At 38.9% G+C, this 15421-nt stretch overlaps 4 protein-coding genes across 5 annotated transcripts; 2 read left to right on the top strand and 2 right to left on the bottom strand.

The window, feature by feature from the left end:
- Positions 1 to 2147: 2147 nt before the first annotated feature.
- LOC131426021 (max-like protein X) lies at positions 2148 to 3449 on the top strand. 2 transcript variants are annotated; one of them, XM_058588416.1, is made up of 3 exons: positions 2148 to 2483; positions 2560 to 2685; positions 2770 to 3449. In XM_058588416.1, exons 1-3 carry the CDS (start codon positions 2474 to 2476, stop codon positions 3372 to 3374), a joined length of 741 nt encoding a protein of 246 aa, XP_058444399.1. In that variant the 5' UTR covers positions 2148 to 2473; the 3' UTR covers positions 3375 to 3449. The 2 variants fall into 2 exon arrangements, with proteins under 2 accessions (XP_058444399.1, XP_058444398.1); XM_058588415.1 differs by having other exon boundaries at positions 2746 to 3449.
- On the bottom strand, positions 3443 to 4822 carry LOC131426019 (tRNA:m(4)X modification enzyme TRM13 homolog). The gene has a single exon (XM_058588414.1). The coding sequence runs from the start codon at positions 4780 to 4782 to the stop codon at positions 3460 to 3462; it is 1323 nt and encodes a 440-aa protein (XP_058444397.1). The 5' UTR covers positions 4783 to 4822; the 3' UTR covers positions 3443 to 3459.
- A 4349-nt stretch (positions 4823 to 9171) lies between these two features.
- Positions 9172 to 10760, top strand: LOC131426018 (uncharacterized). Its single transcript, XM_058588412.1, has 2 exons — positions 9172 to 9429; positions 10381 to 10760. The coding sequence occupies exons 1-2, from the start codon at positions 9241 to 9243 to the stop codon at positions 10732 to 10734; spliced, it is 543 nt and encodes a 180-aa protein (XP_058444395.1). The 5' UTR covers positions 9172 to 9240; the 3' UTR covers positions 10735 to 10760.
- Positions 10751 to 12630, bottom strand: LOC131426017 (aminoacylase-1A-like). The gene is made up of 4 exons (XM_058588411.1): positions 12379 to 12630; positions 11526 to 12014; positions 11274 to 11461; positions 10751 to 11214 (listed from the first exon to the last, which is right to left on the bottom strand). The coding sequence occupies exons 1-4, from the start codon at positions 12494 to 12496 to the stop codon at positions 10780 to 10782; spliced, it is 1230 nt and encodes a 409-aa protein (XP_058444394.1). The 5' UTR covers positions 12497 to 12630; the 3' UTR covers positions 10751 to 10779.
- Between the last annotated feature and the right edge of the window lie 2791 nt (positions 12631 to 15421).

Raw genomic sequence — 15421 nt, 5'->3', positions numbered from 1 at the left:
ATTAACTAGGAGGTAATATGCTCTTATTTATCAATGAATTTCACCTAACCCTTGATTATTTTCTACATACTTTCTTAATACCACATAAGTATTTATTTTTAAGTGCTTGCGGTTTATCGTGAAAACCAAGGGGCAAATCACTCTAAACTCTAGACAATCTCATACTAATAAACTCATGTCATTCCAAAACAATTTTCTCTAATCTCTTTTAATCCCAACTAGTCTAGATAAATTTGGGTAATTTAAAACTAATCCAACCTAGTTTTGCCTAATCTTGTTTGAAGTGTATCTGTCATTCGAGCTCCCACGCAGAGATGCCATTTATACAGATTTATCTGTATTATACAGATTTTTACATGCGCATACAGATTTAATACAGATAAATCTACAATATTTAATACAGATTTTATACAAATTTTTCAAATTAAATACAGATTTATACAGATACCACAAAAAGTAAGAAAGAAATAATGAAACTTTTCCGTCTGAGCGTGTTTGATTACCCATATTCAAATGAAAATTTTTTCGTGCAGCGTCATGAAACTTTATTGTCAGACTCAAAAGTTGTATGACCTGACTTGACGTTGCGTAATGGTCGTTTGAATTCCATGTTTGAATTCCAAGTCATCATTTTCAAACGAAAAAAGTATATGGATTTACAATTCAATTGTGGTTGATAACAAAAACAATTAAATTTTGTCGTTGAATGTTCATGTCCGTGCGGCAAGGACTTACGATATAAAGGAATGCTCTTTGCATATGCCATTCTATAACAATAATCTAATAGAATAACATCTTCAAACATCATTTTATTTCCGAAATATCCTTTCTGAATACAGATAAATACAGATTTTTTATACAAAACAATACAGGTTTTCTATGAAAAATATCTGGCATCTCTGCTCCCACGTTCACAGCTTCTTATGTCAAAATAATGCTTTTCCAGATCTCGGCTAAACTTCTCTAATCCCATTCTAATCCAGCGAGATCCCTGCTGAACTTTTTTACTCCCGGTAAAACTTGTTTGAGTTCAGACAAAGTTTAGAGTGATTTGCCCCTTGGTGAATACCATCTGTCAATGCTGCCTGTATGATCATTTTGCGGGTTTTGTTCCAGAAGACTTCGCAGACAATTCATAGCGTACAGAGCAATGGGTAGATCACTTTTGATATATTTAGCCCGTGGACCATCTCATCTCAATTATTTTAACTTTACATTCACATTTGATAGTCGAGCAGTTATTTTCTATCGAGTAGTTGAATATAACTAGAATTGCGACTCGTTTCAAAGTTTGACTCGTCTGGAATATTCGGAATTCAGTATGGTTTTCAAATGGATTCAGAATTAGATGCAACAACCGAGTTGACTGAGTCTTAGAAACAAAGTTTTATTTTATTGTGCGTAATATTGCGGATACTTTCATTTTCTTGAGAATAACTGAAAAATGCGGCTCAATAAATATCCGTAGCGTTCATTAGAAATCCGTAAATTTAGAGATAAACATGCAAATGTGGCATCACTGGTTTTAATTTACTGAGCTTATTGTGTATGTGTACTGAAGGAAAAGAACTGTGCAAATAATCTTCTTGAAAAACCTAGTCTGGTATAAAATGTGCAATATATTATCACAGACTAACAGACAGGACACTCAAATCAGATTCTTCAATCATTTTACCGGTCATTTCGAGTATTACTTTAGTTGGGACAGTACTCGCATATGTCATGATGGCGCTACCTTATCAAAAACATCCTGTCTGTCATCTAGACTGTGTTTATTTTTTTCATTTACCAACAGAGTTGCCATTCATACATAATTGCCTGTAATGTATTGATTTCATACGAATTTCATGCCTACTTCTCATCCTCCAACGCAATACAAAATCGAACCCGTTTTGTTACATTATTTACTTGCTTCTGGTCTGCCGCCACTTAATTTCGGTTGAAAACTACCAACACAATACAAAATAGTCTAGATGAACAACGTTGACAGATGGCTGGCTCGGAGGCATAGGATTTGGCAGTGGAACTAAATGAATAAAACTAAAATATTCAATATTCCACCTAGAAGTCAACACGGTTTGATCATATGAATTTCAATCAGTGTGGTATCAATGGTAGCAAAAGATTAAAAAAAAGATGTCGTTTACTGTCAGTGTTTATTTGGCATAACAATAAAAAAGATCTTCGCATCAATTTTGTCAGACGATAGCGAGAATTAGCCAGCAAATCCAATGCCTCTTGAAACGTGTGGATTCTGTTATCACAAACAGCTCATTATCAGCATTTGCAAACATACTGTTTAACCCGCGTATTGTGGAAGAGGAGGAACAGAGAGAGACGATAGTGTATAATAATTAGTGCGCTCTCCGATTGCCGTTCGGGGTGCTGTTAATCAAATGGTCGTCGAAAGATAAAGCATCTACTGGAAAAGGAGAGTGAAGTATAGAGGAAAGGGCGGTGCCAAATCGTTACGATGTCTGAAAGTGAGTAGTCAATTTGAGACATTTTGTCCGAAAGGTTTCAGTACCAGATGGTATGATAATTCCTTTTTCCTCGAAGACATCAAACATGAGCTTGATATGAAAATGGAGCCATCCAGTCCATCGGAAAAGGATCGCAGCCTTTATTCGCGCTGTTCCAGTGCGGGAAGTGTCCACACTCCGACATCATCTGCCCATAATACAGGTAATTTCGGTTGAATTGCAATTGGATTCATATTTTCACTATATGGGGTAATCGTTGAAGATGACCTTGAATTTTCTCTAACAGAGGATGAAGAGGACTCCGGTGATAACAAAAGTAGCAGTACGCTCAGCTACAAAGAGCGCCGCCGGGAAGCACACACTCAGGCCGAGCAGAAACGACGGGATGCTATCAAGAAAGGATACGACTCCTTACAAGAGTTGGTTCCAACCTGCCAGCAGACGGATGCTTCGGGTTACAAACTGAGCAAAGCCTCGGTTCTGCAGAAATCCATTGACTACATAGGCTACCTTCATCAGCACAAAAAGAAACAGGAGGATGAACGAACTTCACTGCAGAAGGAAGTGATGGCACTGCGGATCATTCAGAAGAACTACGAACATATGCTGCAGAACCAACAGCAGTCACCCGGCAGGACAGAGGCCCGACTAAGTGACGATGTCAAATTTCAGGTATTTAAAGCCATCATGGACGAGATGTTTGTTACGTTTGATCAGCTGCCCATGAACGACTTTCCCGAGCTAACCTCCGGTGTCATTCCCTGGCTAGAGGAACACTGCAAGCCACATCTGCTACGAGATGTTGTCAATCGAACGCTGGGTCATATTACGGCCAGTTACGTCCGCGCACAGCAAGCCGGCAGTACGAGTGGTAGCGTTAAGATGGAATGACTCAATTCGAGATGTTGGACGAAGAATAGTTGATAGATGTCAAAGAGGTATATTATAAAAGGTTAATCTTTTAAACTAAGTCTTTTTATTTGAGATGCCCTATAAGACAGACATTTTCAAGAGTGATTTCACTTTTGGCGTAAAACTTCAGCTGCGCCGAAAATCCATTCTGTTCCAGATAGTCAAGTCGTCCCAAATCCAGCACCCGTTTGCATTTTCTTCCGATATCTTCTCGTTCTGTACGGGTAAACCCGTACTTAACACAATCATCCGCGTCGGTCAATTTTCTTTTTTCTCTACTTGTACCAGAACCACACACGGCCCAACTCGTCATCCGTACCATCCGGTCAAATTCGCTCTGGTCAATTCCTTTACTCAGAAGGAACTTCTTGCCGGTGTACGACCTCCAGTCGCATCGATTATGACAGCACAGTGCAAAAACGAATCCTTCCGAACGACATTCTTCACCTTTATTGGGCGGCAGTTCGTGATTAGATCGCACCAAACATCGGAGTGCTAGGTCCGTTGCTGCTCCGCAGAGATGTTTTCCGATGCCGATTACTCTCTTAGAGCTTTGTAGCATGTTCAGTTTACTCAGCTCAAGATCCGCGATATCGGCTCGGATTCTGTGCACTATTTTCCTATCTTCTATTCGGTTTTCCTGTTTATGTCGGTGAGAAGCGCGGTCAATCAGTAATACTTTGGAGTTCGTCAATTCCGAAGACTGTTGAATTATGCTAGCTAGTGCGAATGTAACTTGTCCTTTTCCTGCACCAAACTCAACGAAAGCTGTGTCACTTTGAAGAAAATGCTCGTGTTCAATTATTCCTAATAGGGAAGCTAACTGTATCACGTGCTTCAGCGTCATCGGTCCATACGATTTGTCCGTCAACTGTTCCTTAAAAAATGCATGTTCCAATAGTAGCTGTTCCAAGGAACTGATTCGAGAATCTGTCTCATAAATCTCGCCAATTTTTCCTATCAAAAATTTTAGATCCTCCAGTGGAACGTCGGCCAGTTTGCAGCTGTTTATCGATTTTTCGCCACCAGCATCACACTCATTATCCGAAGTGGAATTAATTCCGGGTTGAATATAGTCGGGCTGGTCTTTTACACGGGCATTGCAAACGCGCAAATGTTTTTCCAATTTCATGGACGAAACCGAGTGCTTCGGATCCAGTGGACACGGAATCCGGTCGGGGTTGGAAGTCGAAAACCCATCATCGTCTGTTGCGATCACTTCATGCTCACCACAGTAGAATTTTCCCCGGCCGACGGTCATTTTGCAGAGCCGCTTTTTACGCTGAAGAAAATATTTACATCGAACTTCCTCTCGTGGTTCGTCGCAGTCCGGTACGGATGTTGTCATTTTCGAACGCTTATCAGCAGGTTCTTCCGGTAAATTCATTTCGAAAAAATGACACCGAGGTTGACCGTATTTTTCGTGAAACGACAAATGTTGTGAATTTTTCACTTATCACCGTATGTTGCCGTCGTGAGATCTGTGAGAGTGAGAACTATTAGCTAGGGATGCTCGATTATGGATCGATTCATTGAGTAGCCGGTGATTAGTTCAAATAATCGAATGACGATAGATCGATTAGGTTATTTGAAGACAAACACGAGAAAAGGTCCTAAGTGCAAATGAGAATTTCTCTTTGTTTAGTTTCTCTTTCGAGTATAACGGCTCAATCAGCAATCCTTCCATCTAATACTTCACATAGGACAATACGAAAACCATCAACTTTCGATAGAAACTGTGGAATTTGTTGGAAATTACTGGAATTTACCGTAATAATCGAAAGTAAACCAAGAGAAACTGTCATTTGCACTTGGGACCTTCTCTAATGTTCATCGAGATTTGAGTTAATAGAGCTTACTATGTCCTCGTGAAAAAAATCATTGCCACTAAGAGAGAACTGCCTAGAACTAAAAAAAATCCCTGAGGCGTTTCGTGATGAATACAAACATCATATCATAAATCAAATAAACATAGATTTCCCATTGTACGGAGACATTAACAGCGCTTCTAGTGAGAGGCTAATATACGATTCACACGATGTATCAGTTGATCGTTACCGGCAAGGAATGGTAATGGAAAGGAGCTGTTTGCAACACTTATTAACACGCTATGTCAACCGCGTGGAATGTTTTAACGGAACGTGTATTTGTTTCAATAATGAAAGCCTTAAACTAATCTAAACTACGGGCGAAGTCTCGTTAATGTTGGTTGATCGTCTGAATCGTACTTAAAACTATGTGATGATAGTGTTTCGTGATGAAAAAAAAACAAATTTCAAAATAGCGAAAGTGCAATTATGGTTGTGAGAAAGGTCAATTGAGGTAATCGATTCATTTCTCTCGATCAATGTAACGATTATTGAATTGAAATGGAAGCACAGACTAACAGACATGACAGTATGAGTAAATTCTAATAAAAATTATTTTTCGTGATGCACTAGTTCCACCTATATTGTACTGCGCGAACTATTTACTATCTGTACACCCCTTGTGTTATGTAAAAGTTTTTTTACTAGTTGGTTTCCCCTCGTTTTTCAACACCGATCAGCTGCTTGCAGGGATGCCTGATTTCATCAAAATATTTGAAAATGAATCGTCACAATGATTTATTGGATTACGTTGATAATATATTTAACTTTTTCTTGATGTTGGAGGGTAACCATTTATTCGACTCAAATTTGTTCATCTAGACTATTTTTTATTGTGTTGGTAGTTTTCACCCGAAATTAAGTGGCGGCAGACCAGAAGCAAGTAAATATTGTAACAAAACGGGTTCGATTTTTTATTGAGTTGGAGGATGAGAAGTAGGTGTAATTATGTATATAGTTTAGGCAATATCAAAGATAAACTCAAGATAGAGTAGTCTGCGATTTCTTAGGTATCATTTGAATAGGACCCCTCGATGAGCTCGGTTCACTGTCAATTTGAGTATTTTGAAGCAAAACAACAAGTGTCTGATCACTAGATGCGTCGTAACTATGACAATGATTGTTTATGTTTGGAAAAATATCAAGTTACAGTATGAACGATATTGAGAAATTTCGCTTTATATCAGTGATTCTTAGAATAAGAAAGTGAAAACTACTTAGAACCATTGTCTAGAATTTATTTAGTTTGTTATAGCCTCATCCCATGAAGCATCAGTTGTGGCAAGAAATCATTATATGCTGAATGTAAACATATGTGTGCTTCCTTTCTAACTTGTATTGTTTCCATGGCATTTTGTCGGAACTAGTCGACGCTTGTTAACGGAGGGTCAATAAAATTACATTATTACTGAACCAACTGGTTCACGATTACTGACCCAACATTTTTCAATGAAACGTATGGAACATTGTAATCTTCAGTTTATCTTTGGCAATATGTATTAAATCTGTATCCTGCATGAAATTCGCATGGACGTATACAAATCAATACATTACAGGTAATTCTGTATGAATGGCAACTCTGTTGGTAAATGAAAAAAATAAAGACAGTCTAGATGACAGACATGATGTTTTTGATAGGGTAACGTGGCGCCATCATGACACATGTGAGTACTGTCCCAAATAATGGAATATTCGAAATGACCGTTAAAATGATTGAAGAATCAAATTTGAGTGTCCTGTCTGTTAGTCTGTGATGGAAGTTATGTTTGTAATCATACATGAGTTTGGAAAAAGTTCTTCTTATAGTATTCCTCGCTGATCGTTTCGATTCGTTTCATCAATATTTATTTTGCTGATGATTAACAACAATTTTACATGTCGCCTTGAACCAAATGTGTTTAGCATCCTGTCTGTTTGACCTTGCAAGCATATTGATTTTCAACCAACACTTAAATCAGATAATTTTAACCAAAAACTCAATTTTCCCATAAATGATTTTGACACTAAAATAGTAATATTGATAATATTGAACAGTATATTGTATAAATAACTGTTACAAGTGGGGCGTTTAGCACAACCGTGACCGCATCTCTATTTTACATTGTATTGTGGATTTCAACGGGGCTTAGTATGAGAAGAAAACGCCGCAGAATAGGGAAATAATGATCGTCAGAACCACAGATGCCAGGTTTGCAGGTTCGTGTCTATGAATTTTCCGATTTCTTTTGCAAGAAGACTTTTCAGTTTTGTAAACTTTTTGTTGATTTTCGAAGTTTTTAAGACAATTATCGTATTTACAGATTTCAAATTGTGTTGGGTTTTTTTATTTTTGGTTTTTTCTCATGATACTTAACTTACAAAATTTTACACGTGCATTGGAGTATTTCTTATACGCAGATGCGCAAAATTTTACCTGGCTGTTCTGTCAGGAATTAGATAGTCGTTTCAAACACTTTGATGCGTTGTATTGGAATTTATTACAATTTAAAATCAAGCATTAGATCGACGACACGACCTGCCACTCGCTTTTAAAACTGTATTTTTAATATAACAACCCCTTAATAACTCGTCATGTAAAAATGAGATTTTGGGAAATCTGTTTGGAACTGGCAACCCAGGTTGATAAACTGTTGATTTGAGAATAACGATGTTCAATTGACAAAAGTGAATAGGACCAAACGAATCGATGAGTATTTACCACGGTTTCAAATGTCGCAAAAGAAGAAGGCGAAATTACAAATATAAATGTATTATGGGCTTAATTAAAATGGTTCGCACATATTCCATCTAACGATTTTTGTTAAAAACGCTTCGAAATCGTCTGCAATCACTGATAAAGGGTTTCGCCTCCAGATCTTGCTGAGAGTGCTGCCTATGCTCAGAAATCCCAGTGAGTGGACGACCCTCAAGATAGGAAAAGCATCAAAACTATTATTCACATGCCACAATCACGTCCTTGTATGTATTTAGATTTTTATAATAACCAATGATTCGGTGCTCCATCAGTCCGGTCAAGATAGACATTTTGGACCAAATTTTTGTAGAGAAAATGTTTTACGCAGTGTTATGCAATTCCCAAAAATATTATAAATTATCAGTACGAACGCTTGAATAGTTGCAAAGCTTCTAGAAAATGGAACATGCAGACAAAATTTTAGCGATAAAACGCGAGAGAACTTTATTCGTGGGAGAAATCAATCTCTCCCACACACTAAGATTTTTTCCCGAAATATTCGCTTAGTTTTGCATAGAAGAAAAATGACTACTTTGATTAATCACCGAATCTCGGTTGTTTAAAAACTGTTTACTAAAATTCCGGTAAGTTGATATCATTAATTTGATGATTTCGGTAAAACGACCAATCGCTGGGAAAAACGGGAGTTTACATAACCGAATATCAATATATCATTTTGACTGCCCGACAAATCGAAAATAATAAACTGAGTATTCTCGATAAACATTAAAAAAGGTCCCAGGTACAACAGTTTCTCTTTGTTTACCTTCTCTTTCGAATATTACAGCTTATTCTTGTATTTTTCAAAAAATTCTTTTCAGTAAAATATCGCTTCTCTGTTCGTTTTCGGCATCTATTTTCGCCGAGATCAAAATTTAGTTTTAAGTGTGTAAATGATAAAATGTTGTGTGAGTTCAGACAAAGTTTAGAGTGATTTTTCCCTTGTAATCCAAGTAAATAACTGGGAATACGAATGAGTGATAATCCACTCGTTTAATCGAGTATTTATGAACAAATTATTAATCGAATCGATTATTCTGAAAAATATAATCGATTGTGGAATATTCGAAGAGTCCGAAAAAGGAGCCATCCCTATTTTACCACGCTGCCTCCTTCGTGAGAAATGTCAATTTACGGTGAGCAAAACATGCGACCAGTGTTGTAGCAAGGGTACACCGGGAGGGGTTGTGGTTGGCGAATATCATTCCTTCGGTTCATGTGTACCTAAAAAAGGCGGTTAAACATGTCCGCTGTCGAGGCATCCGTAGCATCCCGAAATATTGAAATTAAAGCCACCATTCAAGATGAAGAATCATTTCGACGAATGGTGAAGATTGCAGAGCAACTGACGGGCTCCAGTGGTGAAGTGATAAAACAACACGACGTTTTTTTCAATGCTCAGAAGGGCCGGCTAAAGTTGCGTTATCTGGAGGTATGGTGGTAGATACTTGATGTAATGTAATTTCGATTTCTTAAAAGTGACAATAAACAATGATAAATATCCGTGAATCGCGAGATGCTTTCAATCGTGGATGTGGAATAGTTCGACGATGTGGAGAACGGGAGCACTTGGAAGCGGAAGATAACTACCAGCACGTTGATTCGAGAGTAGAATACTTGATTGAAAATCTGCCCCAGGAAGACGACGGAAGTGAAACATTCGCTGAGCTTAAAAATCGATTGGAATATTCTTATGGAGCACATTGCCACTGTGAACGAGATTCTACTTGCTTATCCTGCCCAATGGGAGGAAACTATTTGGCTTTCGGTGGCGAACTTGTCCTGCGAGAAAACCGTGATGTGCTGGTCGAGTGTTCTAACGAATGCGGTTGTCAGCAGACCTGCTTGAATCGGCTGGTACAATTCGGTCCCCGGAAAGCGCTAGAAGTTCGACTCAGTGGGATAATTCCTAACCAATTGGGACTTTTCACCATCGAACCTGTTCCCAAAGGTGCTTTCGTTTGTGAGTATGCTGGTGAAATTCTCACCCGATCGGAAGCCGAAAGACGTAACAAATCGAACGATCGTGAAGGACGGAAAAATTACATTCTTTGTTTGAATGAAAAACATCGGGATCGAAGCACCGGGACGCAAACCTTCATCGATCCGGAATTCAAAGGAAACATTGGACGCTATATGAATCACAGCTGCGATCCTAACTGTCAAACGGTTTCCGTTCACGTCAACTCTCCGCTACCCAGGGTGGCAATGTTCGCACAACGTGACATCGAAGCCGCCGAAGAGTTATTCTTTGATTACGGAGAGGACTCCGGAGGTGTCTCAACAGGCGCACCTTCTACTCCCTGTCTCTGCGGTTCACCTAGCTGTCGCGGTAGTCTTCCTTCGATCACCTACTGATTTATCGTTTAATGTCCCATTGCAGACTAAAAAATCGGAGCTAATTCAGTACTTTCGACCGGACGTGGGTGGCCCGAAGTTATCCACCTTCCACAAGATCGATTTGGACGAACCGAAATTGATGGAAACGATCTTGGCTGAAAGCGTTGGCGTGAAAGGGGAAGTTCGAAAACAACGGCATCTGTTCCTGCATAAGCAGACCCGTATTCATCTGGATGACGTGGAAGGTTTGGGATATTTCCTGGAATTTGAAGTATGTCTAAATCCAGAGCAAACCGTCGACGATGGGACTGAGATGGCGAATGAAATGATGAAGCTGTTTGAAATCGATGAGAAGGATTTAATTGAAGGGGCCTACATGGATAAGTTGCTGAAATAAAATAATAGTTGATGGGTTTGTGAAAATATGGTTTTATTTTGACAACTAACAATCGGCAACGTTTGAGATAATTTTCTTGTAGATTTCGATACCCTTCAGGTAGGTATCCACGTGGATGAACTCGTCGTGATCGTGCAGAAGCACCGGCGTGTTATTCATGGGTGAAAATCCAATCGCCGGTATTCCGATTCCCCGAATGTAACGACTGTCGGTGCCACCGGGAAAGATTTGTGGTTTTACCTTGAGGCCCAGCTCGTCCAAGGCATCTTTGAAAGCTACCCAGTAGGGGTTCGATCCGTCCAGTTTGGTAGGTTTCACAAAAGGACACTTCTGATCGTACTCTAGCTCTATGCCACCGCCGGCTTCGCGGCACCAGTCAAGCAGTTGGTTTTCCAGTTCCAGATGTTTTACATCGATGGCCACACGAATATCGAAACAAACCATCAACTCTGGCGGAACGACGTTGCTTTGCACTCCACCCTTTGGGAATTTATCATCATTATGAATATATTCAGATGTGACGTTCAAGAGAAACTTACCGACATCATCGTGATGTTAATGGTCGTCACATCTCCGATGGTGAATTCGGGATTATTTTCCAACTTTTGCACCTCCTGTGCTCGCATATCCATCAATTTATCGATAAGGTATCGAGCCTTCTGTCCGGCAGTGTCCTTCAGCAGCAGTGAACCATGCCCGGGAGTCCCCGAAATATGAAACAGAACGTCTAGAAAAAAAAAAAAAAAACATTTGATTGAAATAAATCAAAACAAATCATATTCCAAACTCACGCCAAACACTTCGTTCCCCGTAGAACAGAGGGAACTCTTCTCCGGGGCCCGCAATTCCTTCGTCGATCGCGAAACCACAGTTCAGCTGCTGGAAACTTTCCTTGTGAACCCATTCCTTCATACCCAGTTTGCCGCCAATTTCCTCGTCCGGCACGAACGTTGCGTGGATCGTCCTCTTGAGGCGTACGCCATCCCGTTTCAGGGCACGAATCGCCGCCAAAAATTGCATCCCAACGCACTTCATGTCCTGGGCGCCACGTGCATAAATCCTTCCCTCGTTGTCCATGTCGGCTGCGAACGGTGGATGGGACCAACGTTCGGCGTACACCGGCACGACGTCCGTGTGCGAGTTCAAAATGATGGACTTTTCCGCGGGATCCGTACCCTCCCATGTTATGATCACGATCGGTTTGCCCGGGTTCACCTCGATCACCTGCACCGGCAGCTGAAGATCCTCCGCTTGTCGTTTCAAAAACTTGACGCACTCATCTGTGAGTTGACATTGGGATAAAACAAAACGTTAGACTGTAGCGACAGAAGTTGTCCTATCTTATCTGGGTTTGTTTCAAAATAACCAACCAACGACTGTCTTATCTTTTTTGAACTGTGACAATCATCTTAGATGAATTGGATGAAATGGAGATGAAATACGACAATCTTACATTGTTGCTTAAAACTACAGCTCTTACGAATGATTAAAAAAAAAACAGGCAAACCGACGCCCCTCTGGACTGCTAATTTCAACCGACCGGAAAGGATCGTTTAAGTCCGAGACTTAAATTGATTCAATTGAAACTGATCCAATCACAGAGGATAAAAAACTTAACACATCCGCCAGTCCGGCCGCACCTACCGTAGTTCACATCGGGATGCACCGTAGGAATGCGCAGATACTCGCGGAATATCTGGATCTCCTCGTTGTTTTCCCACTCCTGGTACCGCTGGTAACATTGGGAACCACGTTCGCACATCACAGCGGGATTCTACTTTCACTGCAAGTTATTTCAAACCGAGGTCTCAAAATCACAAAAAAAAAAGACGGCAATGGCGACGGGTCACCTTCGAGAAGCACAGTCGGACTGTGTTCGCTCAGCGCGTTATCACTGGATTTATAACTCACCAGTGTTTGACTAGTAAAGTCAGTTTGCTCTTGACTCTCGCGACCAGATTGGAATTGCAGCGATTGCGCATAGAGTCGATAGCTTAGTGGTTTGTGTGGCTAAGCAGGTCCGAAGCGAGACTCAGAGAATCTTTCCCATCCTTTCGAAGTAGCGCAGTTTGATACAGTCAAGCTAATCTAACGCAAATATCTCAAAAGCTGGATAAGCTTGGTATTGAAATTTGTAGTCGTCCCGCGGCAACTAACTTTCTTTGTCGACAGATTGGATGAGACCCTAAAACGGTTTGTTATAGACTCATGTGATCTGATTCGCATTGCCAAATTATAAGGAAGCCATGTTTAATTATGTTTATCGAAAAATCTCATGTTTTTGTTGTGTGATAATGACCAATAAGTCACGTGTCAGCATCCCCTTTGAAGATTCAGTACAGCTGGAAGCCACTCATAACAGTAAAACGAAAAGGGAATCTGATCTGATCATCATCTGATGTTAAAATGTACTATGATTCCTTTTGGAGGTGGATGTTTACTTGTTTAAGTTTAATCGTTCAAACAAAATAATCATATTTCATGTATTTTGATGAGAATACGTCTTCACGCAGAGAAATAGAACACATTAGATTCTAATATAATGAGTCTTCAAGTCAATTTCAAACAATTGTTCGAATCAAATACAACTATTTTTGAATAAAAATTCAAATCAAATAAAACTCTTTTTGGATCAAATTCAGTGTGGCAATGCATATTAGATTCTAATATATTGAGATATGGAAGATATGGAGATATCAAATATACTGAGTCTTAGTATCAAATTCTTTAATGTTGATTAAAATTTTTCGTTCTTGAATCAAATACCAGAGATTGTTTTTTTTTTTTTTCATAAATACGTTTATTTCATAGGCAATATACATAAGTTTTTCTTCGCCGTGGCATCCACAATACATAGTACTTTAAACCTAATACATTTCGAATATCATATTAGTATGTTGGTATTCATTAGTTAATCTAAACACTGTTTTTAAAAAAACGAGTTGCTATTATAAATGACATTAAATGAAATACATTTATTTTGTACATGATCTTATAACTATTTCAGGTTTGTTTGTATCAGATCATCACTTTTATTTAATATAAGATAGCTGGCTATTGGTTGAACTCATGGAAGAGAAAACAGTCTAACATAAAATAAAATTTAAATTGGAACTCCAATGGACTTAATAAAATGATAAAGAAGTTTCATATAAGGAACGTCACGACAAGCAAGAATGTCGCGAACTGGGACATTGGATAGTCTACCTTGGGTACGCAAGGAATTTATTAGTTGAGATCTGACATCACGATACTCCACGCACGTCCAAACAACATGGTCAATATCGCGGTAACCTTCGCCACAAGCACAATGATTAGTATCGGAAAGTCCAATTCGAAGGAGATGTGCATCTAACGTGTAGTGATTGGACATGACACGAATGAAATCCCTACTCACATCCAGTCTCCTGAACCATGCCTTTGTCGATATTTTAGGAATAATTGAGTGCATCCACCGACCCAAATCATCTCTATCCCAAGAAGCTGGCAAGTGTTCTTTGGCGAGACGAGCTATAGAATTCGTTGAAAGCAATCTGTCTCTCATAACTTTCACCCTTTTTTGGCTAAAATATCGGCTCTTTCATTACCTGGAATGGAGCAATGAGCCGGGACCCAAACTATTGTGATTTGATAATTATTGTTCAATATGTCGTTCAGGCACTGTTTTATTTTGCCCAAGAAAAACGGTTCATTTTTGCCAGAACTTTAAGACTTATTGTATGTGTCGAATGCATGCAGCCTAAAGCAATTCGCAAACAACGATATTGAATTCACTCTAATTTGATAATATGAGAGTTTGCAGCGGAACGAAAGCAAACGCATCCATATTCCATCACTGAAAGTATCGTTGTCTGATACAATTTTATTAGATCTTCCGGATGAGCACCCCACCAAGATCCTGTTATTGCTCGAAGAAAATTTACTCTGTGTTGGCATTTTGTTATCAGAAACCTAATGTGTCCTCCCCACGTGCATTTGGAATCAAACCACACCCCAAGGTATTTGAAAGTCAAAACCTGTTGGATCATCCTACCAGAGATTGTTGATTCTAAAATATTTTCATTGAATCAAGCATTGGAACTAGTTGATTTTGTGATATTTAACACGACTTTTTTCTAAGATTTCATTTTGTTACACAATTCAAGCGGAACACGTTGTTCGAGGAAGTAATAACTTTCGAAGCAGTTAACGATTTAAAACTATCTGCACTATTATCCATAGTATCCATTCCAGAGAATGGTTTCACAGCAGAGCCTTGCGAAATTATTGAACGAAAGGAAGTACAGGAGTCAATGCTGCAACCGTACTTAGCTGAGCGCACAAACTAAAATCAATAATGAATGAAAATTTAATTTACAATATTTAGTAAAAAATTCTTTTTAAATATCAATTTATTGAATTTAAAAAAATTCCATCATTGACTGATTTTAGAAACAACACTAATTTGCTTTGAATCAAATAATAATTGTATTTGATTCCAAGTGGAATGAAATTGAGATGGAAATGAAGTATATTTGAATTCAAAGCAAAATATATTTTAATTTAATGCCTATTTTAATTATTTCTGTGCGCGCAGAAATAAAAAAATGTTTGCTTTTTTTTTTTCATAAATACGTTTATTTCTTAAGGCAGTTTACATAAGTTTTTCTTCGCCGTAGCATCACTTTTACATAAAATTCTTATCCTA

Source organism: Malaya genurostris, chromosome 1 (genome assembly GCF_030247185.1).
Source record: "Malaya genurostris strain Urasoe2022 chromosome 1, Malgen_1.1, whole genome shotgun sequence".
Classification (NCBI taxonomy): Eukaryota; Metazoa; Arthropoda; class Insecta; order Diptera; family Culicidae; genus Malaya; species Malaya genurostris.
Note: the sequence above shows the minus strand (reverse complement) of the source record. Positions and strands in the feature narration are given on the sequence as shown.

Excerpts from the sequence above, each read along its gene's own strand:
- LOC131426021 (XM_058588415.1), top strand. Across the intron at positions 2,686-2,745 it reads ATCATCTGCCCATAATACAG|ATGACCTTGAATTTTCTCTA; the intron begins GTAATTTCGGTT and ends TAATCGTTGAAG.
- LOC131426019 (XM_058588414.1), bottom strand. The coding sequence starts at position 4,782 with ATGAATTTACCGGAAGAACCTGCTGATAAGCGTTCGAAAATGACAACA.
- LOC131426018 (XM_058588412.1), top strand. The coding sequence starts at position 9,241 with ATGTCCGCTGTCGAGGCATCCGTAGCATCCCGAAATATTGAAATTAAA. Across the intron at positions 9,430-10,380 it reads TAAAGTTGCGTTATCTGGAG|ACTAAAAAATCGGAGCTAAT; the intron begins GTATGGTGGTAG and ends GTCCCATTGCAG.
- LOC131426017 (XM_058588411.1), bottom strand. The coding sequence starts at position 12,496 with ATGTGCGAACGTGGTTCCCAATGTTACCAGCGGTACCAGGAGTGGGAA. Across the intron at positions 12,015-12,378 it reads GCATCCCGATGTGAACTACG|ATGAGTGCGTCAAGTTTTTG; the intron begins GTAGGTGCGGCC and ends GTCAACTCACAG. Across the intron at positions 11,215-11,273 it reads TTAACATCACGATGATGTCG|GGTGGAGTGCAAAGCAACGT; the intron begins GTAAGTTTCTCT and ends AAATTCCCAAAG.